The sequence below is a fragment of the Schistocerca gregaria genome, chromosome 2, assembly GCF_023897955.1.
Source record: "Schistocerca gregaria isolate iqSchGreg1 chromosome 2, iqSchGreg1.2, whole genome shotgun sequence".
NCBI classification, from domain to species: Eukaryota; Metazoa; Arthropoda; class Insecta; order Orthoptera; family Acrididae; genus Schistocerca; species Schistocerca gregaria.
Window position 1 is genome coordinate 503,025,078 of NC_064921.1, and position 26,334 is coordinate 503,051,411.

At 42.7% G+C, this 26,334-nt stretch overlaps 1 protein-coding gene across 3 annotated transcripts in view; it reads left to right on the forward strand.

The window, feature by feature from the left end:
* LOC126328487 (uncharacterized) overlaps positions 1-26,334 on the forward strand; it is a 239,827-nt gene that overhangs the window by 197,687 nt on the left and 15,806 nt on the right. For 2 of the 3 annotated variants that reach the window (XM_049996039.1, XM_049996040.1), the window contains 2 exons: positions 15,308-15,409; positions 25,998-26,122. In XM_049996039.1, the coding sequence (XP_049851996.1) occupies positions 15,308-15,409; positions 25,998-26,122 (227 nt within the window). The remainder of the gene's footprint in view (positions 1-15,307; positions 15,410-25,997; positions 26,123-26,334) is intronic. The other variant, XM_049996041.1, reaches the window with a different exon arrangement.

Below are 26,334 nucleotides of genomic sequence, written 5' to 3' on the forward strand. Positions count from 1 at the left end.
TTCTACGGACCACTATTGAAAGCAGCGACACACCACCGATACATTGTGCCCAACAAATGCAGTAATCCGTCGATACATCCATCCAGCTTCCGGCAGGCCCATAATGCGACCACATTCAAATGGCTGGAGTTGTTAAACAGGATAACATACTCATTAGCGGTTCATGGTTGTACCCTAAAACAGAAGCCCGCCCGGCTAGCCCCACGGTCTACCGCGCTGCTTCCCGAGGGAGAAGGTGTGCCGGTCCCCGGCACGAATCCGCCCGGTGGATTAGGGTCGAGCTCCGGTGTACTGGCCAGCGTGTGGATGGTTTTTAAGGCGGTTTTCCATCTGCCTCGGCGAATGCGGGCTGGTTCCCCTTATTACGCCCCAGTTACACTATGTCGACGATTGCTGCCCAAACACTGTCTCTACGTACGTATACACGATAATTACTCTACCAAGCAAACATTTGGGGATACATTCGTGTGGTATGAGACGTTCCCGGAGGGGGAGTGGGAAAGGGGGTGGGGGGATTGCGGGCCGATCAGCACGATAACCCTGGGTTCGATGTGAGGTGGCGGTGGGGTGGGTGGACTGCTGTGGCCTGTTGTGGGGTTGTGAATCACTAAAGGCTACGACAGGACGAAGCCTCTCCGTCATATCTAGGTCCCCGGTTTCACACACACACACACACACACACACACACACACACACACACACACACACTAGAACGAATGTTGTAAACCCAGTTCACCTCTAAACTCAGGGTAGTACTGCCTGCGGAGTCAAAACAGAGGGCCGTGGTGAGCGCCATCTGATCGCCGATGACCGTGACAAATGAATGGCCGGCCGCGGTAGCCGAGCGGTTCTAGACGCTTCAGTCCGAAACCACGCAGCTGCTATGATCGCAGGTTCGAATCCTTTCCTGATCATGGGTTTGTGTGATGTCCTTAGGCTTAAGTAGTTCAAAGTCTAGGGGACTGATGACCTCCGATGTTAAGTCCCATAGTGCCTAGAGCCATTTGAGCCATTTTGAACAAATGAATAACACTACAGCCCCTCAGTATGCACATGCTATATACCTTGGTGCCACTGAACACAGTATTTCAGATTGTTGCATTTTTTTTCCAGAAGTGTATTTAGGTGCTTTGGTTAACAGTTGACCCAGACGTTTTATGTAACGAAACAGTAAACTTTCTAGATACCCAGTCACCAATCATTGACTTTTTACTTCAAGTAAAAATGGAATTCAAGTCTCGGTGTCAAGACGAATGGGAAACATCAAACGTAAATAAGGAAAATATTATGGTTCGATATCTACTCCACATACCTCGTTTATCTTGGTTTCACTACATGTCAGTATACTGCATAACTGTCTCAAAAATCACTCTGATGAGCTTCATTCGCGCCAGCGTCCCTTTTCATTTGTTTTGCCTACAGCTAAGAAATTTTGATTGCATTAACTCCGACGATGGCGATAATAGTCATTTAACCTTCGCTTGTTCCACGTTGCCGGAACATAGAACACAATTCCTTGCAGAAATGAGTATCATTCACTCCAAGCATTACTAGTGTTTCACTGCATCATATTAAAGCAGTTTTTAGACGTCTGTTAAGGTATATATCCGCACTTTTAAAATCTGGTCGCAGACGTACAGAGAAGGTGTAATCACCATTGTAATGGTTAATTTAAAAAGTTGTTCGTATTTCAAAGAGTATTGACTGTACAGACAGGTATGAAAACATTTTTTGAAAGTAAAAATTTAATTATCGCTTCTGTGTTTATAAATTAGAAAGTTGCTCCTTTTTTCCTAGTAGTGAAGAAATGTTCCTCAATTATTTGAAAGTAATATGTTCATTTATACGTTTAAAAAATAAGTTCTTTCCTAATTGTTGATTGCTGAATAGTGTACTCACGCTGAACACCAAAATATATATATATATATATATATATATATATATATATATATATATATATATATATATATTCTGCGAATGGACCGACACCGAATCGACATAACGACTCACCCCAACTACCCCATCCCATTTCCGAGCTCTCAGAATACAGGATTACTCAAAAAAAGGAGCAGCTTTCAAGCATTTATTTCTCGGAAAGCATAAAGGATGGAATCACAATCCTAACGTTCCTGACATAGGTTCAAACAGTTATGCAATCATTCTGAGCAAAATGTTTGATGGGAAAACCATAAAAACATTATCTCAATCCTTACTATGCACGATTCAGTTGGTCTCTATCGAATTCACACCTTCAATAATTCAGTGTCACAGATCGTGAAGAGTTTAAGGCATAGATTGGATAAAAAATTATCTTTCATGTGCCTCATATACAAAAATCGAAGGAGGTGAGATCTGCTGTCCACCGACAATGAAATTATCATTTCCTCCTCCTCTAATCTAACGTCCTGCAATGGCCTTGTCCAGGTAACGTTAGGCGAAGTTTGAGAAGTGAGGAAGTGAGGCCAAGCATCATCTTTCATGAACATGAAATTACGGTGGATCACTTTGAAGTTGGGGAAATAGCGTGTTCATAGCATCTCTAGATACGAGATTCCTGTGAAACTGTTCTCAATAAAAAGGATTGGTTCACTTTGTTCATGGTATAAGCGCAATGACGACATTGGACGAAATGTGGCTTTGAACCCCACTAGCCACTCCCCCCCCCCCCTCCCCTTACCATCCTCTTTCAGTAAGACAAGTCCCTTCCCAGACCCCTCCCCCCCCCCCCCTCCTCACGCCCTTCAGCTTAGCCAAGCCCCTTTCTTCCAAATAACACAACAGAAAAACATTTAAGACAACATTTAGCTCTCCAATTAACAGCTCAATATTTTGCTGCCCAATTACTTTTCTCGACTCCTTCTTAAGTCAGACACCTTTCTCGGAGGTAGACCAATCAGAGGGCATCCAAACCAACACAGACGTTTAGTTCTTCCAGTCAAATCTGAGTCTTTTACTGTTCAGTCATATTTCTCAGCTCCATATGCCTAGCCCTCTTGTTTGGAAATAAGCCAGTCAGAGAGCTTCTAATACAATTGCGTTACACGTATTTAGATCTCCTGATTCTACAAGAAGTGGCTACCAATCACTGTTTAGTCAATAATCAGCCGCCTTTAGTGAATTAGCAGTCTAGTTAAAAGCTGATTAAGTCTCTTCAGTTAATTGATTCCTTAGGATGGATAGGATGTGTGACTGCTGTGTACGGACGCAGGAGGAGCTAGCCACTCTTCGCGAACAGCTGAGCGTGTTGATGGCCGCGGTCAGCCGTCTTCAGTCTGCTTGCTTTATCAGCTCATCCACTGACATTTCTCATCTCCTTCTTAAGTCGCCCTCCTTTCTAAGAAATAGGCAAATTGGAAAGTTTCTAAGCCAGTTGTGTTATGCATATTTAGTTGTCCCAGTAACAGCTCAATATTTTGCTGCCATGGCAATAAACAGTTCATCAAATAGCTTCCTACTTTTTGTAGCCCTACGTATCATGGTGGTATTAGTATTTGTCGAATGTAAGAAGCTACATTTTTCACATTCTTCTTGTTATTCTAATTCTGGATCTCCATCTTTTGAGACAAAACATGCATCTTGTATAGGATCCCAAAACGTTCTCTGAAGTGTGGCCGAACAGTTATTTCATCACTGTCGAAATTTACAAGATTTTCGTCTTGATTTCTAATTATATACTTCATTCTGAAACGTATCTTGCACCACTGTCAAGTAGATGGATAAATTTGGTGATTCCACAATCTCATATCCAGTTGGTACTGTAGGCCGGAACTTACGTAACGGGTGTGTAGGAGCAGCATCGTGTAATGAATCTCCAGAAATATTACAGTCAAAACACAGTACGTTAACATTCAAAATATTTACTGGACGTTCTGTTTCCTCTAAGGCTTCTTCTCCGATTATATTTCTCTTAAAACCTAAAACTATGTGATTGGCCAGCTTGAAATCAACAAAAGGTACGGCCAAACTTTCAGGAAACATGCCTCACACACAAATAAAGAAAAGATGTTATGTAGAAATGTGTCCGGAAACGCTTAATTTCCATGTTAAAGCTCATTTTAGTTTCGTCCACCTACGCTCAATGGAGCACGTTATCATGATTTCATACCGGATACTCTACCTGTGCTGCTAGAACACGTGCCTTTACAAGTACGACACAACATGTGATTCATGCACGATGGAACTCCTGCACATTTCAGTCGAAGTGTTCGTACGCTTCTCAACAACAGATTCGGTGACCGATGGATTGGTAGAGACGGACCAATTCCATGGCCTCCACGCTCTCCTGACCTCAACCCTCTTGACTTTCATTTATGGGGGCATTTGAAAGCTCTTGTCTACGCAACCCCGGTACCAAATGTAGAGACTCTTCGTGCTCGTATTGGACGGCTGTGATACAATACGCCATTCTCCAGGGCTGCATCGGCACATCAGGCATTCCATGCGACGGATGCATGTATCCTCGCTAACGGAGGACATTTTGAACATTTCCTGTAACAAAGTGTTTGAAGTCACGCTGGTACGTTCAGTTGCTGTGTGTTTCCATTCCATGATTAATCTGATTTGAAGAGAAGTAATAAAATGAGCTCTAACATGGAAAGTAAGCGTTTCCGGACATGTCCACATAACATATTTTCTTTCTTTGTGTGTGAGGAATGTTTCCTGAAAGTTAGGCCGTACCTTTTTGTAACACCCCGTATATGTCACTCCACATTTACCTTGAGAGTAGTCCTTGATGTTGTATGACACTACATCCTCAACTAGTCGGAAAGAATGTCATGGGGTTCAAAAGTTTCATTTTTTAAAGTAGCTCTGTGCAGAATTTCCTAATTGCCCACCTGATTGTAGAAGTAATAATTGTTGATTCTTTAGAGAACTTGCGGTATGGAATTGGTGCTAAATAAGTTGAGTAAGGTAAATTCGTACACGTATTGAGACAAATTTGGTGTGGGATTGAAAACAGCAGTCACAATCGAGTTTTCACCCGATAGGCTAAACGTTAAACCAAGATCAGCATTGTAATACTGCCAGTACATGTTACGAGACTTGCTAATTTATGTATCTAGAGTTCAGAAATTTGAGACAAATATGGCCATATCTCTGACTTTTATATGCTTTAAACGTATTGTAGCTATACTCTATTATACAGTTTTTGAAATACCGGCACCTCACTATTTCCGAAGAAGGTGATAAAGTGCCGAAGCTATCGAAGTAATGCACAACATTACCCTTCTTCTTGTAAGGTAACTATTGTGAACCAGCTTCAGTCACTGCTTGTAGGTTAACATTCGCACTCCCATACCTTTCAGACTTTTTGGTTAAGTATATCTTATAAACGAACCTCTGAAATAAGGTATTTCCAGCATTTTTCCATAATGTTCCAAGTCAGTCTGATTAAGGCTCCTCCTTGGAAAACTGCTTAAGGAGATTTTTTTCAATACAGATCAAATCTGTTTTTGCTATATTATCCTAAATACAACCCTTTCCCTTGGCGAAACTCTATTGCTTCCATTGCATGATAATGTCTTTGCATCTTAGCTTGCTGTTTGTGACCAGTTTTTGCATAATTAATAGCTTTACCAGCCTTCACTAAATCTCCAACGACCTCGCGTTGCGGCCGCGCGGTTTGAGGCGCCATGTCACGAATTGCGCGGGCCCTCCCTCCGGAGGTTCGAGTCCTCCCTCTGTCATGGGTGTGTGTGTTGTTCTTAGCATATGTTAGTTTAAGTAGTGTGTAAGACTAGGGACCGATGACCTCAGCAGTTTGGTTCCTTAGGAATTCACACACATTTGAACATTTTTTTTTTAAATCTCCAGCTAATCCTCTAAACACAGATAAAGCAGCAGATATTACAGTAAGAGGTAGCATTTCACCAGTTTTGGGGACTGATATAGGACGCTCTCTGCTGAGCAATCTTGCTTTTGGAGTAACTTGCGTAGCAATTTTTCGAGCAACTTTCACAGCTTCTTTCAGGTAATTGCCTGGCTTCATACGCTTAAGACAACTTAGAATTTCTTTAAATTATTTTCATCGTTACACTCTCTGTGATCTTCTTCTTTTTCTTACCTGTACATTTTACCTTTAGGTTTCATTGTACCAGCCACTGCTAAAGCAGCTAATTTGTTATTGCGCTTAGTGTCTTTTGCTTTCACTATTTTCCACCCTTTTTCAACCACGATCGAGTATGCTTTCTGTTTGTCGACGAACTGTCTGGGTGTATATGATAAGCAACGCCGTGTTTCTTACATTCCTCATATAATGAATTGATCCAATATTATTTTTTTCAGTCCTTTCACCAACTTTTTTCCTGGTCTGCAGTATGAGTAGCCAGTCATACGAAGTTCTAGGTATAAATCATTAATAACATGATTAAGGACAGAGACACATCGCGCCTCCTTCTTCTGCTGCTCCTCCTTGTACATTTCTCAAATTCTACATTACGAGTAATGTATTAGAACCTATTCCATGCTCTTATATACAGGGTGTCTCTCCTGAGAGTTGTCAGGCGCATTTTCTCTGGCATTTCGACAGGTACTTGCAATTTCACTTTTGTAATGTGTAACGAGTCACCCCAAACAAATACCTCTCATCAAGTCCTTCACGCGATGCCCGGTGTAGATGTGAAGCACCGGTTTGTGTCGCTTTACAAACAAAATGATTTTTGAAGCTGAGTATTAACTGCCTATCCCATAGAGCGGTTCCAAATTAGTCTATTCTTACATTCGTTTTACCGGTATATGTTAACAGTGATAGTACACTACTGGCCATTAAAATTGCTACACCACGAAGATGACGTGCTACAGAAGCAAAATTTTTAACCGACAGGAAGAAGATGCTGTGATATGCAAACGATTAGTTTTTCAGACCACTCACACAAGGTTGGCGCCGGTGGCGACACCTACAACGTGCTGACATGAGGAAAGTTTCCAACCGACTTCTCATACACAAACAGCAGTTGACCGGCGTTGCCTGGTGAAACGTTGTTGTGATGCCTCGTGTAAGGAGGAGAAATGCGTACCATCATGTTCCCAACTTTGATAAAGGTCGGATTTTAGCCTATCGCGATTGCGGTTTATCGTATCGCGACATTGGTGCTCGCGTTGGTCGAGATCCAATGACTGTTAGCAGAATATGGAATCGGTGGGTTCATGAAGGTAATACGGAACGCCGTGCTGGATCCCAACGGCCTCGTATCACTTGCAGTCGAGATGACACGCATCTTATCCGCATGGCTGTAACGGATAGTGCAGCCACGTCTCGATCTCTGAGCCAACAGATGAGGACGTATGCAAGACAACAACCATCTGCACGAACACTTCGACGACGTTTGCAACAGAATGGACTACCAGTTCGGACACCACGGCTGCGGTTACCCTTGACGTTGCATCACAGACAAGAGGGGTTGCGATGGTGTACTCAAAGACGAACCTGGGTGCACTAATGGCAAAACGTCATTTTTTTCGGATGAATCCAAGTTCTGTTTACAGCATCATGATGGTCGCATCCGTGTTTGGCGACATCGCAGTGAACTCACATTGGAAGCGTGTATTCGTCATCGCCATACTGGCATATCACCCGGCGTGACGGTACGGGGTGCCATTGGTTACACGCCTCGGTCACCTCTTGTTCGCATTGACGACACTTTGAATAGTGGACGTTACATTTCAGATGTGTTACGACCCGTGTCTCTACCCTTCATTCGATCCCTGCGAAACCCTACATTTCAGCAGGTTAATGCACGACCCGCATGTTGCAGGTCCTGCTGCCCTGGCCAGCACATTCTCCAGATCTCTTACCAACTGAAAACGTCTGGTCAATGGTGACCGAGCAACTGGCTCGTCACAATACGCCAGTCACTACTCTTGATGAACTGTGGTATCATGTTGAAGCTGCGTGGGTAGCCGTACCTGCACACGCCATCCACGCTCTGTTTGACTCAATACTCAGGCGTATCAAGGCCGTTATTACGGCCAGATGCCGGCCCTTGTGGCCGAGAAGTTCTAGGCGCTACAGTCTGGAATTGCGCGACCGCTACGGTCGCAGGTTCGAATCATGCCTCGGGCTTGGATGTGTGTGGTGTCCTTAGGTTAGTTAGGTTTAAGTAGTTCTAACAGAGGTGGTTGTTCTGGGTACTGATTTCTCAGGATCTATGCACCCCAATTGTGTGAAAATGTAATCACATGTCAGTTCTAGTATAATACAATGAATACTCTTTTATCATCTGCATTTCTTCCTGGTGTAGCAATTTTAATGGCCAGTAGTGTAACACTCGAAGAGTGATCGGTACACCTGCAGTGACTCCGTGTGTCTCCCTGGTCTACGCTGAGTGCTACCGCCATGCAGTAGCAGTGCTCAGTCGATGCTGGAGTCCTCGTTATTCATCATTTTTTACTGTTCCCTTAACACATATCGATAAAACAAATATGACACTAGACTCACTTGGATCCACTCTATCGAATTAGCAAGTAGAATTTTGCTTTAAAATTGGTTTTGATAATGATGATGTTTGGTTTGTGGGACGCTCAACTGCGCGGTTATCAGCGCCCTTACAAATTTCCAACCTTTGCACGGTCCAATCTCGCCCCTTGAATGAATGATCATGAAATGATGAAGACAATACAAACACCCAGTCATCTCGAGGCAGATGAAAATCTCTGATCCCGTCGGGAATCGAACCCGGGACACCTGACAGGGAAGCGAGAACGTGACTGCGAGACAAAAATTTGTTTTGTTTGTAAACGGAAACCGACCGAAACTTTCCGTCGACACTGCTCATAACATGAAACACGTGACAAGCAGTATTGGTCTGGGCTGACTTTAGTTACAAAATTCTTCAAATGGCTCTGAACACTATGGAACTTACCTTCTAAGGTCATCAGTCCCCTAGAACTACTTAAACCTAACTAACCTACGGACATCACACACATCCATGCCCGTGGCAGGATTCGAACCTACGACCGTAGCGGTCGCGCGGACCCAGACTGTAGCGCCTAGAACCGCTCGGCCACCCCGGTCGGCTACTTCAGTTACACATTGGAAAAAACGAACTACGGTTATCTTCAGAAACACCACATAAATTGCAGCTGTCTACTCTTAGAAGGGGTATCCTGTATATTAGATGCTGCAAGACAGAAGAGTCCTTTGTGTAGTTAAAGATGTATTCGAGAAGCGTGCTCTTCAACTTCCATCAGTCCTATTGCTGACCGAAGTGGAACACAATCACAAAATCGCGAACTTGTCGATCTACTTCTTGACTCAGAATCATTATACCTGGTGCTTCCAGTTGCTTAGAAACGAAAGTGACAATTAAACTTCTCCTTCATGAGTTTGGTCTCCAAATCTCTTCAGACGTTTACGTAAATTTAAAGTAGAAGTCATTGAGAACTTGAATGATAGTGGATAATTTACATTTTTAGGTAAGGACAACCCATTATCGCCCGTTAAATGCAACCGTTCTCGGTTTTTATTTTTGGTTTCATTCGTATTAATAAGAAAGATCATATTTTAAAGGCATACTTTTCTATGCGTCGCCGTTATAACGTAAATAACTTTTATGTATGTCAAGCAGACAGCAATATTCCGAAATAATTAATTAGAGACAATGCTAGTGTAGCTAGTTTTTAAAATAAGATAACGTAATTTAAGGCTCCTCCCCCCTTGAACCATGGACTTTGGTGGGGAGGCTTCCATGCCTCAGCGATACAGATAGCCGCACCGTAGGTGCAACCACAACGGAGGGGTATCTGTTGAGAGGCCAGACAAACGTGTGGTTCCTGAGGAGGGGCAGCAGCCTTTTCAGTAGTTGCAGGGGCAACAGACTGGATGATTGACTGATCTGGCCTTGTAACAACAACCAAAACGGCCGTGCTGTGCTGGTACTGCGAACGGCTGAAAGCAAGGGGAAACTACGGCCGTAATTTTTCCCGAGGGCATGCAGCTTTACTGTATGATTAAATGATGATGGCATCCTCTTGGGTAAAATATTCCGGAGGTAAAATAGTCCCCCATTCGGATCTCCGTGCGGGGACTACTCAAGAGGACGTCGTTATCAGGAGAAAGAAAACTGGCGTTCTACGGATCGGAGCGTGGAATGTCAGATCCCTTAATCGGGCAGGTAGGTTAGAAATTTTAAAAAGGGAAATGGATAGGTTAAAGTTAGATATAGTGGGAATTAGTGAAGTTCGGTGGCAGGAGGAACAAGACTTTTGGTCAGGTGACTACAGGGTTATAACACAAAATCAAATAGGGGTAATGCAGGAGTAGATTTAATAATGAATAAAAAAATAGGAGTGCGAGTAAGCTACTACTAACAGCATAGTGAACGCACTATTGTGGCCAATATAGATACGAAGCCCATGTCTACTACAGTAGTACATGTTTATATGCCAACTAGCTCTGCAGATGACGAAGAAATTGAAGAAATGTATGATGAAATAAAAGAATTTATTCAGATAGTGAAGGGTGACGAAAATTTAATAGTCATGGGTGACTGGAATTCGGTAGTAGGAAAAGGGAGAGAAGGAAACGTAGTAGGTGAATATGGAATGGGGCAAAGAAATGAAAGAGGAAGCCGCCTGGTAGAATTTTGCACAGAGCACAACTTAATCATAGCTAACACTTGGTTCAAGAATCATAAAAGAAGGCTGTATACATGGGAGAAGCCTGGAGATACTGAGAGGTTTCAGATAGATTATGTAATGGTAAGACAGAGATTTAGGAACCAGGTTTTAAATTGTAAGGCATTTCCAGGGGCAGATGTGGACTCTGACCTCAATCTATTGGTTATGACCTGTAGATTAAAACTGAAGAAACTGCAAAAAGGTGGGAATTTAAGGAGATGGGACCTGGATAATTGACGGGAATGGGGGAAAGAAATACAGTAGAAGAAGAATGGGTAGCTCTGAGGGAAGAAGTAGTGAAGGCGGCAGAGGATCAAGTAGGTAAGAAGACGAGGGCTAGTAGAAATCCTTGGGTAACAGAAGAAATATTGAATTTAACTGATGAAAGGAGAAAATACAAAAATGCAGTTAATGAAGGAGGCAAAAAGGAATACAGCCGTCTCAAAAATGAGATCGACAGGAAGTGCAAACTGGCTAAGCAGGGATGGCTAGAGGACAAATGTAAGGATGTAGAGGCTTATCTCACTAGGGGTAAGATAGATACTGCCTACAGGAAAATTAAAGAGACCTTTGGAGAAAAGAGGACCACTTGTATGAATATTAAGAGCTCAGATGGAAACCCAGTTCTAAGCAAAGAAGGGAAAGCAGAAAGGTGGAAGGAGCATATAGAGGGTCTATACAAGGGCGATGTACTTGAAGGCAATATAATGGAAATGGAAGAGGATGTAGATGAAGATGAAATGGGAGATTCGATACTGCGTGAAGAGTTTGATAGAGCACTGAAAGATCTGAGTCGAAACAAGGCCCCCGGGGTAGACAACATTCCATTGGAACTACTGACGGCCTTGGGAGAACCAGTCCTGACAAAACTGTACCATCTGGTGAGCAAGATGTATGAGACAGGCGAAATACCCTCAAGACTTCAAGAAGAATATAATAATTCCAATCCCAAAGAAAGCAGGTGTTGACAGATGTGAAAATTACCGAAGTATCAGCTTAATAAGTCACAGCTGAAAAATACTAACACTAATTCTTTACAGACGAATGGAAAAACTAGTAGAAGCCGACCTCGGGGAAGATCAGTTTGGATTCCGTATAAATGTTGGAACTCGTGAGGCAATACTGACCGTACGACTTATCTTAGAAGCTAGATTAAAGAAGGGAAAACCTACGTTTCTAGCATTTGTAAACTTAGAGAAAGCTTTTGACAATGTTGACTGGAATATTCTCTTTCAAATACAGAGAGCGAAAGGTTATTTACAATTTGTACAGAAACCAGATGGCAGTTATAAGAGTCGAGGGACATGAAAGGGAAGCAGTGGTTGGGAAGGGAGTGAGACAGGGTTGTAGTCTCTCCCCGATGTTATTCAATGTGTATATTGAGCAAGCAGTGAAGGAAACAATAGAAAAATTCGGAGTAGGTATTAAAATCCATGGAGAAGAAATAAAAACTTTGAGGTTCGCCTATGACATCGTAATTCTGTCAGAGAAAGCAAAGGACTTGGAAGAGCAGTTGAACGGAATGGACAGTGTCTTGAAAGGAGGATATAAGATGAACATCAACAAAAGCAAAACGAGGATAATGGAATGTAGTCGAATTAAGTCGGGTGATGCTGGGGGAATTAGATTAGGAAATGAGACACTTAAACTAGTAAAGGAGTTTTGCTATTTGGGGAGCAAAATAACTGATGATGGTCGAAGTAGAGAGGATTTAAAATGTAGACTGGCAATGGCAAGGAAAGCGTTTCTGAAGAAGAGGACTTTGTTAACATCGAATATAGATTTAAGTGTCAGGAAGTCATTTCTGAAAGTATTTGTATGGAGTGTAGCCATGTATGGAAGTGAAATGTGGACAATAAAAAGTTTGGACAAGAAGAGAATAGAAGCTTTCGAAATGGGGTGCTACAGAAGACTGCTGAAGATTAGATGGGTACATCACATAACTAATAAGGAAGTATTGAATGGGATTGGGGAGAAAAGAAATTTGTGGTACAACTTGACCAGAAGGAGGGATCGGTTGGTAGGACATGTTCTGAGGCATCAATGGATCACCAATTTAGTATTGGAGGGCAGCGTGGAGGGTAAAAATAGTAGAGGGAGACCAAGAGATGACTACACTAAGCAGATTCAGAAAGACGTAGGTTGCAGTAGGTTCTGGGAGATGAAGAAGCTTGCACAGGATAGAGTAGCATGGAGAGCTGCATCAAACCAGTCTCAGGACTGAAGACCACAACAACAACAACATAAAGCACCAGTACGGACGTATGAGTGAGGTCTGTGGAATAGTAGAGTGAACCTCCATCGTGTATCGAAGAACATTCGCGATCATGAACGGGACCGCGTCAAAACATCACTTTCAGAAGGTTTGTGAACGAAGTAAGTAGCTCGAAGTAATACTGGAGTCAAAGTGACATGGTGCGGACATGGTTCAATTGGCTCTGAGCACTATGGGACTTAACTGCTGTGGTCATCAGTCCCCTAGAACTTAGAACTACTTAAACCTAACTAACCTAAGGACATCACACACATCCATGCCCGAGGTAGGATTCGAACCTGCGACCGTAGCGGTTGCGCGGTTCCGAACTGAGCGCCTAGAACCGCTAGACCACCGCGGCCGGACATGGAACGGACTGCCATTGACGGGTAGTGTTGAGGACTTACAACGCGTAGGTCGTCCTTGTCCGACAGGTGCCACGATGATCAATGTCCTCGACTTCTCAGTTAAAGCAATCGTAGACTGAGTGCTCTGAGTGCTGCAGGACCAGTTCGGCGCTCGAAAAGGCTACAGCACGTCATGTAGGCCTACCGTATCAAACTCTCGTGGGACGATTGCATGAAGACAATCTCCATTTCAGACGACCATGGCGAGCGCCACGCCGTACACTACGACTGCATCGACTCCGTTACAGATGGTCAAGAAATCATGCAGAATGGATGGCGTTGGATGTTGCTTATGGACTCAATCTGATAACCTCAGTCAACGTGTTTAGACACAACCCGATAATATTGTACGCCTCGAACACTGAGTCCCACATATGCAACAAAGTGGCGATGGGTGATGTTGTGGTACGGCATTACATGGGACCAATACACACCGCGTAGTTGTTGAGGGCAGTCTCACTGCTGTACGGTTCGGGGACGAGATTCTGCAAATAATACAGGACTGTGTCGCCAACATTTTGGTGACAATTTCTTCTTTATGGATCGTGACTCGAGTGCTCATCGTACTGTTCTCGTGAACACATTGCTTCAGCACGCTAGTATCGCCAGAATGGAGTGGACTGCCTGTTCCCCGGACATGAAACCAATCGAACATATGTGGGATCGATTGAAACGAACTGTTTTTGGACTCCGACAATGCCTGCGTATTCTGCGTGACTTACGCAGAATCGCCATTGAAGAGTGGTACAATTTGGACCAGAGCTTGCATGATGATTTCATCGATAGTATGCCACGCCGTAGTCAAGCCAGCTTTCGAGGAAGAGGACGTTCCACCAACTAATGAAATCTCTCGGGAGTGCCGTGAAAAACCCGCCTTGGGAACGAGGCAACTTTTCCGTTACACTTTGTTTTTCATTTCGAGCTCTGGACACACTGCAAAGGAATGTATACGCATGTTTCAAAGACAATTTTCATTTTCTACGCCATGAATTTCGAAATAAATGGGTGATGCAAAACTTTTGTTTATTTACGTATTTCAAAATGACTCTAAGCACTATGGGACTTAACATCTGAGGTCATCAGTCCCCTAGACTTAGAACTACTTAAATCTAACTAACCTGACATCACACACATCCGTGCCCTAGGCAGGATTCGAACCTGCGACCGTAGCAGCAGCGCGGTTCCAGATTGAAGCGCCTAGAACCGCTCTTCCACAGAGGCCGGCGACAGGAATGTGACTGAAAGTTGTGTGACGGTTTTAGAAGGACGGTATGTGTTGAAAAAAAAACATACATGAGCACAGTTCCGTGAAAATTCTAACTGTGAGTGATATGAAGAGATTTAACTTGCATAAACAAGTTAAATCAGCGCATATCTTCAGTTCTCTGATACTTCCGAAATAATGTCGGTTAAATTCTCTATTTGTGTACATGGTATCAGTAACTGCTGCATCAATAGTTTACGGTACTGTGTAAGCGACTACACAAAGGTGTTTTTTTCTTATGAAACACTTTTCGTTTTATTCAGTTAAAATACAGCCAGTGGTACGATTGTGTCGTCCATTTCTTACTTTTATTGTGGCTTTAATGTCTGCATTCACGTTTCACCACAGTTTTCGTCTTTGGCACTTAAGTTGTAAATAAAAATGAAAGTTAGTGAGAGAACATAAGTGACGAACAGTGGCACACAATACACTTAACTTCTCTTTGACACATCCAGGAATATAAGAAATTTAAAATACCATCCTGAATAACTGCATTCATTTTTTAGCAAAAGAAAGACTCTCAGATATGCAGAACTTCTAATGAACCCCGTAAATCTTAACAGGCACTAGCAGCTCTATGCACAAGTGAATTATTTATTTGCAACAATAAGTTTAGTAAATACATGCAAGAGACTATACTTGACCTATATCTTGACCATGAATTGCTATCTTGGAGATTAGGGTAGTGAATGAAATCTCCCAATAGACTATAGAGAACATTTTATTGCAGTCTAAATGTTAACATATATCTTCAACTATCCACAGGATGCCGAGGAGAGAAGAGCAGAGCAGGAGAAAGTGGAGGATACAATTGAGCAGAACCTGGCAGAGAAGAAATTCTTGATGGCTGAAATTAAAGAACTGCGAGTGAGTTATTTCTTGTAAAATTTTCCGGGTTTAAATAACGTTTTGCTGTAAATAAAACTGGTATAGTGTGTTGGAAAAAGTCATAGGACTAAAAAAGAATATAGCTGTTTTTGCTCTCAAAGTTCAGCTTACTGATCAAGTTAACAATGAAACCCTGTAAATCAGTCACAGCCATATTGGCAAGCAGTATACGGTATCATCATTTACACCTTTTCATGAGTTGGCTCCAAACAATGTCTAGCAAACATACATCTGCATCTACCATTCCATGTGTGGATGTGCGGTGGGGGAGGGAGGGGGGGGGGGGGGGTACTCCATAGCAATAGCGGCAGTTTTCTGTACTGTTTCACTCGCATACCGGCTGACTAAAACAATGATCTTCTATGTGCCTCTCTATGCATCCTAACCTCTCTTATATTAGTCTCATGATCCCTGAACAGTGTATACAGTGGAGGTAGACGCATAATCTCTGTCCTTCTCTTCCTCACATTTGGGTCTCTTAATTTATTGAACATGTTTTCACGGGAACAGTGTTACCCTTCTTCTAAACATCCTCATGTAATTTCACTGAACATCCCTTTTAAACTTGCGTATCTACTACACTTGCCTATTTTTCCGCCAACTTTGAAGTCTGATTTGAGTCCTATTTTTGAGTCGAATTTTCTGCCAACTGTGTTGTTGGATTTTTCTACAGAGTTTATAGTCGGGATTTTTTCGCCATCTTTAAAGTCGGATTTTTTTCGCCATCTTTAAAGTCGGATTTTTTTCGCCGTATTTGGAGTCAGGTGTTTCCTGACAACTCTAGAGTTGGCTCTTCTACCACCTTCGAAGTCAGATGTTTCCACCAAGTTAGGACTCTATTTTTCCCATCAGCTCTGGAGTCGGAATCTACAGTCAGCTTGGGAATCGGATTTTGCAAACAACTTGGGAGATCCCTATGTGCTGTATACAATGGTGATAGCAGAATAGTCGCACAGTCTTCCTTAAATATAGGTTCACCAAATTTACCAAAGAAGGTTTCCTGAGAACTATATCAGGATTCTTCCAAACATTCCCATCATCTTCACAGAGTTTATTTATTACACGGACTTCATCCTGTCATGATCCTAGCAGTTTATGCCTCAATTCATTCTATATCCACACTTGATACAGGCTTCTAACAATGGAGCAATACGCTCATTTAAATAGAACTCTCGCTCATTATATATAATGAAAATTTTTTCCGATTCTTTCTGCATTTCCTTATGTCCATCTAACGACGATACTGTCGCCTAGACAACAGTATCATGAGTGAACGATCCTGTGTTGCTGTTGAGAGAAAGTTTAAAATTTCGATAGTTGTGCAAGTGCAGTGAATTCAAAGCCTGCGCCTGCGCGTTTATGCGTAAGTGAAAACTTTTATGTTGTAAGTGAAACTGGCGGATCCTGTACAGAAAACAGTTACCTGGACATGCTTGAGCAACGGGTGATGCCTCAGTTTCATACAAATTCCACAAATTATACGTTCAGCAAGACAGAGCAACATCACACTGGGGTGCAGAGTTGCGCACTTTTTTGAATCAGCTTCTTCCAAACCACTGGATGGGTCGTACATGACATGATGATACTGCCTTTTGCTCTTGGCCACATAAAGGAGTTCGTTATATCGGATAGTATGGAAGTCCCGTTATGGGTCTCCTTTACAAAAAAAATAATTCCAAAACTCAAAATGCACATTTCTGAGGCATTTCCGTCAGTGATTCCACACATACTTCAGACTGTTTGGCACGAAATTGATTGCGCTTACATTTTCTCCATGTTACCAACGTGAATCATATAGGACGCCTATAAAGTAAGCAAAAAGAATTCAAACTTTTTTCGATTTTCTGTAATTGTTATGAAACATCCCCTTGAAAAATTATGAATGACTGTGCTGGTAAACTTCTACGTTATTTGATTTTCAAACAGCTAAGCAAAACTCAACCTACTCAAACAGTTTTCTCTTTACTTATTCTGATCATCACTAAACTGACACACTATATTTTTTAGCGCAACGCAATCTGACTTTCAATAATCCCTACAAAATAATGGCCCTGACTAACAATAACCTATACCTTTCATTAATCGCTTACCTCAAAAAAATCTTCGTTACTACTGCAAGACAGCGAGCGCCAATACTGCCAGCTAAATAAAAGATTCTAACTACAGAAGGCACTAACTACTGACAGGCATAGTTAGCAAATGAAAGATTTTGATACAGATCAAACAATGTATTTACCTTAACAGCGTTCAAAAGTCATATTGACATCCAGTTAAACAAATTTCCTTTTTCTGACGGATACACGTCCAGATCGTCCGCTCAAAACTCTGGCAAATCTCTCTCCACATCCACCACTGCTGGCAACTCACCTCCAAAACTGCCCAACGCTACGCACTGTTCACATCCAACTGTTCAACACTACATAAGCGAATATTCCAACAATGAGCCCAACTAGCCACAGACTGCACACAGCGCAGTCAGCGATTTTCATACTTTGCACTACGTGGCGTTACCAACATAAATCCCTAAACGGCCTACTTACAGTTATCGCTGTATAGCTATGTGTTAAATAATCAGTAATTGCTTTATTCTTTTTGAATAGCCCTGTACTACAATGATGCAAAATATTTTGCTGGTTTCTGCGTACTCTGTTGCCTACGTGGAACCTGTTGTGGTTGCGGCCTTCAGTCTCAAGACTTGGTTGATGCAGCTCTCCACGCTTACCTGTGTAAGCGTCTTCATCTCTGGATAAGTGCTGACAACCTACGTCCATTTGAACTTTCTTATTGTAATCAAACCTTGGTCTCCTTCTGCATGTTTTTCTCCCAATCCTTCCTTCCAGTGCTAAAATGATGACTCCTAAATGTCTCACCATGTATCCTATCAACTGACCCCTTCTTTTAGCAAAGTTATGTCCGCCCCCGGTAGCTGAATGGTCAGCGTGACGGATTGTCAGTCCTCTGGGCCCGGGTTTGATCCCGGCTGAGTCGAGGAATTTTCTCCGCCCAGGGACTGGGTGTTGTGCTGACCTCATCATCATCCTATCATCCTCATCGACTGCAGGTCGCCCAAGTGGCGTCAAATTGAAAGAGCGGCACCCGGCGAACGGCCTGCCCGACGGAGGGCCCTAGCCATACGATTAAATTAAAAAAAAGTAAAGTTATACTACAAATTTCTTTACTCCTCAATTCTATTTAGTACCTCCTCATTAGTTACGTGATCTAAGCACATGAAGTTCAACATTCTTCTGTAGCAGCACACATCAACTGCTTATCATCCATGTTTCACTTCCATATTGAGTTATACTCCAGACATGAAAAGACTGCGTAATGCTTAAATGTACGTATATGGCATGTTGACAAATTCCTCTTCTTCAGAAACGTGTTCTTGCTATTGCCAGTCTGCATTTTATATCCCCTATACTTCGGCCAGAATCATCTTCTTTGTTGCCTAAATAACTTAAGTCGTCTACTACTTACAGTGTCAGTTTATTCCCAAAGTCCACCATGATCTGTTTTGTAATTTAATATGCAGATCCCAATAAACAGTCAAGTAAAATCAAACCAACTTTTCCTGGGAATTTGTTCATTTCAGTATTCTATTATACCATCTCCTCCTGCTCCCCCCCCCCCTCTCTCTCTCTCTCTCTCTCTCTCTCTCTCTCTCTCTCTCTCTCTCTCTCTCGCTATTCATCTCCTCCTTCTACTTCTTCTCTCTATCCTACTCCTCAGCCCCTGCGGCTCGCCCACCTCCTCAGCTCCCTTGACCTATTCACTCCCTCCTGCCCCTTCTCTGTCCTTCAGCCTGTCATAACTGCCACCGAATTGGGTAACTAGTGGTTGGGTATTACGCCCACAGCATTTCGTACCAGATAGTAAGTAATACATGTACCAAATTTGAGTGCAATAGTTCCATGGGCTCAGGTGGAGATAAAGACGTTTGCACACATGACATACATTACACACATATATGACTCATTTTCTGCTGTTTTACTCCTTACAAATGCAGAGAGGATGAAAATGCTGCAAGCAAGATTCATTACTGCCAATGACTGCACTTCTAATTACTTCTATATCTCCTTTCCTCTTGATAAAGTGAGGGAGTCTTGTTATTTTGGTAATCTTGGGGGCTTTTAGCTGGTTCACGGAAGAGAAGTTCACTTAAGTGAACGGAATAGTTGTAAAGTTGTCTGCTGATGAAAGCCATTCTCCGTGCAGATAGAGAGCAGAGGTGGTCAGCCGTGTCATCCCAGCAGATGTGTCGAGGAAGAGCAGCTTGCCCTAAAATTGAATGGTGTGAGAACGAAAAGCAGTCCTTTTTATCTAAGATAATAATCTGAGATGAAGGAGAAAACGCAAGCCTTCAATGCATGGGAGCAACCGTTTAGCCCAACACGGCCTGCTATTTCAAATTCTAGTACCAGGCTCTCTGTTTGCCTCACAGTCATTATTTCAGTAGTAAGAGAAAGTTCTCGCGTATGCATGTAGAAATATTCTGCCTTCTTCCCCACGCGATAGGAGAAATACAGCTTATTGGTCACTCATGAGAAAAACCACGAAAGTAGGAAATTGTTAATCTTGTTTCTTAAGTTATCATTGGTCGGAACTCGCAAAGTCTGTTGCTATTGGCCGGCGAGATCCTGACACTGGCAAGTCCTCTAAGACTCGTAGAGAAAATCTAGAAAACACTTGCTTCAGGGCGATGGAAGAGAACTCTAGTTGTAAGGCAGTTGTATCAGATACTTGCCACAGGTCATTGCAGAGAGTTTCAGAGAGAAATGTCTCTGACTTAGAGCAGCATACACAGAGGCTGAGCTCAACTTGGAATTTTTGAGCCACCGCTTCAACCATCTTCTACCCTTGAACAGCTTGCGCCAACGTTGCAGCACGAAGACGAGGCGAGTGTGAAGTCAGTTGATTTGTATCAGCGTTATATTCCATGAAGTCAGTTAATTCGTATAAGCATTACATTTCACACATCTAATTTACACAGCCAGGTTGTTGCACCCTTCTTGGGTTTAGGTAAGGGTATTAGTGTCCTTGTCTTTAATTCCCTTTACCAATTTCCCCTTTTGTTCCTTTACTGCTTCTTCAAAGTACAGACCGAATAACATCGCGGATAGGCCACAACCCTTGCTCATTCCCTTCTCAACTACTGCTTCCCTATCATGTCCTTTGACTCTTTATAGCTGTACTCTGGTATCTATCGAAGTTCCAGATAACTTTTCGCTCACCATAGTTTATTCTTGTTAACTTCAGAATTTCAATGAGTGCATTCCAATCTATATTGCCGAAAGCTTTCTCTAAATATGGAAATGCTATAAAAGTTGGTTTGCCGCATTTGGAACGTAATAAATAACTGAAAATCGATTTACGCTTGACGGAACCGGATGGAATGAAAAGTGGAAACATTCCATACTGCATTTACTACGCCGGCTTTCATACAGGCCGTCAATGGAATCGAACGGGATAGGACGTGACGTTAATGTTGGTGATGAGAACTGCGTTCTCGTCTTCCCAATCGTGTTATGATAGTGGATTTCGTGCTTTTGCCACTTCTTAATCTTTTTATTATTTTGTGTTCTTTTATTAACACATTCTACATCTACATCTACATCCATACTCCGCAAGCCACGTGACGGTGTGTGGCGGAGGGTACCCTGAGTACCTCTATCGGTTCTCCCTTCTATTCCAGTCTCGTATTGTACGTGGAAAGAAGGATTGTCGGTATGCTTCTGTGTGGGCTCTAATCTCTCTGATTTTATCCTCATGGTCTCTTCGCGAGATATACGTAGGAGGGAGCAATATACTGCTTGACTCTTCGGTGAAGGTATGTTCTCGAAACTTTAACAAAAGCCCGTACCGAGCTACTGAGCGTCTCTCCTGCAGAGTCTTCCACTGGAGTTTATCTATCATCTCCGTAACGCTTTCGCAATTACTAAATGATCCTGTAACGAAGCGCGCTGCTCTCCGTTGGATCTTCTCTATCTCTTCTATCAACCCTACCTGGTGCGGATCCCACACTGCTGAGCAGTATTCAAGCATTGGGCGAACAAGCGTACTGTAACCTACTTCCTTTGTTGTCGGATTGCATTTCCTTAAGATTCTTCCAATGAATCTCAGTCTGGCATCTGCTTTACCGACGATCAACTTTATATGATCATTCCATTTTAAATCACTCCTAATGAGTACTCCCAGATAATTTATGGAATTAACTACTTCCAGTTGCTGACCTGCTATTTTGTAGCTAAATGATAAGGGACCTATCTTTCTATGTATTCGCATCACATTACACTTGTCTACATTGAGATTCAATTGCCATTCCGTGCACCATGCGTCAATTCGCTGCAGATCCTCCTGCATTTCAGTACAATTTTCCATTGTTGCAACCTCTCGATACACCACAGCATCATCTGCAAAAAGCCTCAGTGAACTTCCGATGTCATCCACCAGGTCATTTATGTATATTGTGAATAGCAACGGTCCTATCCCCTGCGGCACACCTGAAATCACTCTTACTTCGGAAGACTTCTCTCCATTGAGAATGACATGCTGCGTTCTGTTATCTAGGAACTCCTCAATCCAATCACACAATTGATCTGATAGTCCATATGCTCTTACTTTGTTCATTAAACGACTGTGGGGAACTGTGTCAAACGCCTTGCGGAAGTCAAGAAACACGGCATCTACCTGTGAACCCGTGTCTAAGGCCCTCTGAGTCTCGTGGACGAATAGCGAGAGCTGGGTTTCACACGACCGTCTTTTTCGAAACCCATGCTGATTCCTACAGACTAGATTTCTAGTCTCCAGAAAAGACATTATACTCGAACATAATACGTGTTCCAAAATTCTACAACTGATCGACGTTAGAGATATAGGTCTATAGTTCTGCACATCTGTTTGACGTCCCTTCTTGAAAACGGGGATGACCTGTGCCCTTTTCCAATCCTTTGGAACGCTTCGCTCTTCTAGAGACCTACGGTACACCGCTGCAAGAAGGGGGGCAAGTTCCTTCGCGTACTCTGTGTAAAATCGAACTGGTATTCCATCAGGACCAGCGGCCTTTCCTCTTTTGAGCGATTTTAATTGTTTCTCTATCCCTCTGTCGTCTATTTCGATATCTACCATTTTGTCAACTGTGCGACAATCTAGAGAAGGAACTACAGTGCAGTCTTCCTCTGTGAAACAGCTTTGGAAGAAGACATTTAGTAATTCGGCCTTTAGTCTGTCATCCTCTGTTTCAGTACCATTTTGGTCACAGAGTGTCTGGACATTTTGTTTTGATCCACCTACCGCTTTGACATAGGACCAAAATTTCTTAGGATTTTCTGCCAAGTCAGTACCTAGAACTTTACTTTCGAATTCATTGAAAGCCTCTCGCATAGCCCTCCTCACACTGCATTTCGCTTCGCGTAATTTTTGTTTGTCTGCAAGGCTTTGGCTATGTTTATGTTTGCTGTGAAGTTCCCTTTGCTTCCGCAGCAGTTTTCTAACTCGGTTGTTGTACCACGGTGGCTCTTTCCCATCTCTTACGATCCTGCTTGGCACATACTCATCTAACGCATATTGTACAATGTTCCATGCCGATTTGAATATTTTTCCCATTGAGTGTTCTCAACAAGAAAGACCAGATATATGAAATTGAAAAATGATTTAAGTTTTACAGTAATAACTGATAGGAGAAGAAGCTTACACAGTGTACGCAGTTTTCAGGAAATATACTTTTCTAAATAGCGAAAAAGTCAGCTGTACTCGTATTGAAGGAGAAAAGCACAGTTCTACTTTACTTAATTTGATGGTTACAAGTAAAAGACAATGGACATGGTAAACAGGCTCTATGTATTGGCTTATAAATATTATTTGATGCGATTATATCCACATATTTTCGCTAACAAATAAACTTCGACGCTTCCGAATATTTCGACGATACTTTTTCTGTTGTTCTACTGCTCACTATCTTATTATGCAAAGTTTATCAAGACCATACGTTATGAAGTATTTTCTGATCATTAATAAATTCCAATGTAGCTAGTTTCTTAATTCTGATACAACGCACATCAAAAAAAGTTTTGCATCACCCTGGTTCGCAGAACTCCTAAAGATAGACATCGATTGTGGATATTATATCACAGACGCAGTCCCTTTGACTGTTCATAGATGTCACTAAACCCACCCAAAGATGTAAACGACAATGCATGAACAGCGCCTATTAGATAAAGGGGATCTGATAGCCGATCACTTCAAGTCATTCCACCAGGAAGGAGGTACACGGCACGTTGTCTGTAGTTCAACCATGCCTAAGCCGTCCGTACCGCAGTTCGATCGCGTCCGCATTTTTCCTTTGTGCCAGGAAGGGCTCTCAACAAGGGAAGTGTCCACGCGTATAGGAGTGAACCAAAGTGATGTTGTTCGAACATGGAGGAGATACAGATATGCCTCTCTCAGGCCGCTCAAGGGCTACTACTGCAGTGGATGACCGCTACCTACGGATTATGGCTCGGAGGAACCCTGGCAGCAACGTCACCATGTTGAATAATGTTTTTCATGCAGCCACAAGACGTCGTGTTACGACTCAAACTGTTCGCGATAGGCTGCATGATGCACAACTTCACTACCGACGTCCACCTTTGCAACCATGACACCATGGACCGCTCGGGAGTGGCATCACGTTCTCTTCACCGATGAGTGTCGCATTTGCCTTCGACCAGACAATCGTCGGAGACTTGTTTGAAGGCAACCCGGTCAGGCTGAGCGCCTTAGACACAATGTCCAGCGAGTGCAGCAAGGTGGATGTACCTGCTGCTTTGGGGTAGCATTATGTGAGGCCAACGTACGTCGCTGGTGGTCATGGAAGGCGCCGTAACGGCTGTACGATACGTGAATGCGATCCTCTGACCGATAGTGCAACCATATCGGCAGCATATTGGCGAGGCATTCGTCTTCATGGACGACAATTCGCGCCCCTATTGTGCACATCTTGTGAATGACTTCCTTCAGGATAACGACATCGCTCGACTAGAGTGGCCAAAATGTTCTCCAGACATGAAGCATATCGAACGTGCCTGGGATAGATTGAAAAAGGATTTTTAGGGACGACGTGACCCACCAACCACTCTGAGGGATCTACGCCGAATCGCCGTTGAGGTGTGGGACAATCTGGACCAACAAGGCCTTGATGAACTTGTGGAAAGTAGGCCATGACGAATAAAGACATGCATCAGTACAAGAGGACATGGTATTAAGTATCAGATGTACTGGTGTGTACAACAATTGGGACCACCGTATCTGAAGGTCTCGCTGTATGGTGATACAATATGCAATGTGTGGTTTCCATGAGCAAGAAAAAGGGCGGAAATGATGGTTATGCTGATCTCTATTCCAATTTTCTGTAGAAGTTCCAGGAATTCTCGGAACCGAGGTGATGCAAAACTTTTTTTGATGTTTGTATATTGCGACTTTTGTATCAGCGATGGTATTCCATTACCTCTTTTCCACTTTTCTGTATTGGGCTTAGCGAAGTAATGGTGTGTTGTCGTTGCATCTAATATGTATACACCACCATATGTCAGCAGCCATTCATTTTCGTTCCATTGAAAACTGGTGAGAATCGGCTTTATTGGGTTACTGGACACTAAATGAAACAACAAGTTTACTGTTACCAGCCACTGTTTATTTATCTCCACGACGCGTTTCGAAGGTTTAAGTCTCCATCATCAGGTGGATTTACATTTGTTATTATGACATTAGTGTGTGTGTTGTCTTACGATTTTTTGGAGGAACTTGTGGCACTGTCTAGCGGAGGAACAAAACACTATTTCAGCCAATATGATTATTGTACTTAAGGTTTGGAAACTTTCACCTGGTTGTATAAACAAGTACGAAGTTTAAGCTATTTTAACTTGTCAAAATTGGATTTATGTGCCATCTGAAGTATGTAGTCCAACGCACGTATTCGACGCCTCAAAACAAACATCTCCAAACCCTTTAAAAATTTTTTTATAATAATGTTGTTACGCTGCATATTCTTAGTACTTTATGATTATGTTTTCTCTTCTGCTATACGATCCTTGCACCCAATAGTTTCCAGACGCCATATTTGTTTACGAAATATGACAGTATACATGTGATGTCTTACGACACTGAAAGGAACCAGTGACCACTGGAGGTACTCTTTTTTACTTATTTTACGTTATCGTTAGATTTACGTTTAATATTTTGTCAAAAGAAACCCAAAACAATGTTCTGAAACAGTGTTTTGTTTTCCCACTAGACAATGCCACAGGTTCCTTCAAATAATAGTAACACAACACATACACAAATGTCATAATAACAACTGTAAATCCACTGATGATAGAGGTTTAAACCCTTGACTGGCAACAGTAAACTTCTTGTTTCATTTACCGTCAATAACAGTCACGGTAAAGCCTAACCTAAAATGTTCGCATTTAAAGTTACTGGACACTGTCACCTGGTTGGAGGTGGAACCTATTGCGCGTACTTTTACTAGTTTAGTCCATCCATGGCAGGCGCCACACAGTGGTGACAGCACAGTACTCGCCGTCTGTTGCAGGAGCAGCGGGCAGTTCTGCAGAGCCGCTTGGATGACGGCTGCGAGCTCGATCTGGAGGAGGAACTCCGCAAGGCGCGGCGCGAGAACCAGCTGCTGCGCGACCACTACACCCACCTCTGCAGTCTGTAAGGCCCTGCATGTATATTTCCGGTCTCCACTGCCCTACCTAGTTCCTGCACTTTGCCGGTATCACGTGAGATCAGAGGGGGCTTATCCATGTCCATGAGTGTTTCCAAAGGGGAAGGAGTCTCGTGCAAGTTCAAAATGGTTCAAATGGCTCTGAGCACTATGGGATTTAACATCTCAGGTCATCAGTCCCCTAGAACGTAGAACTACT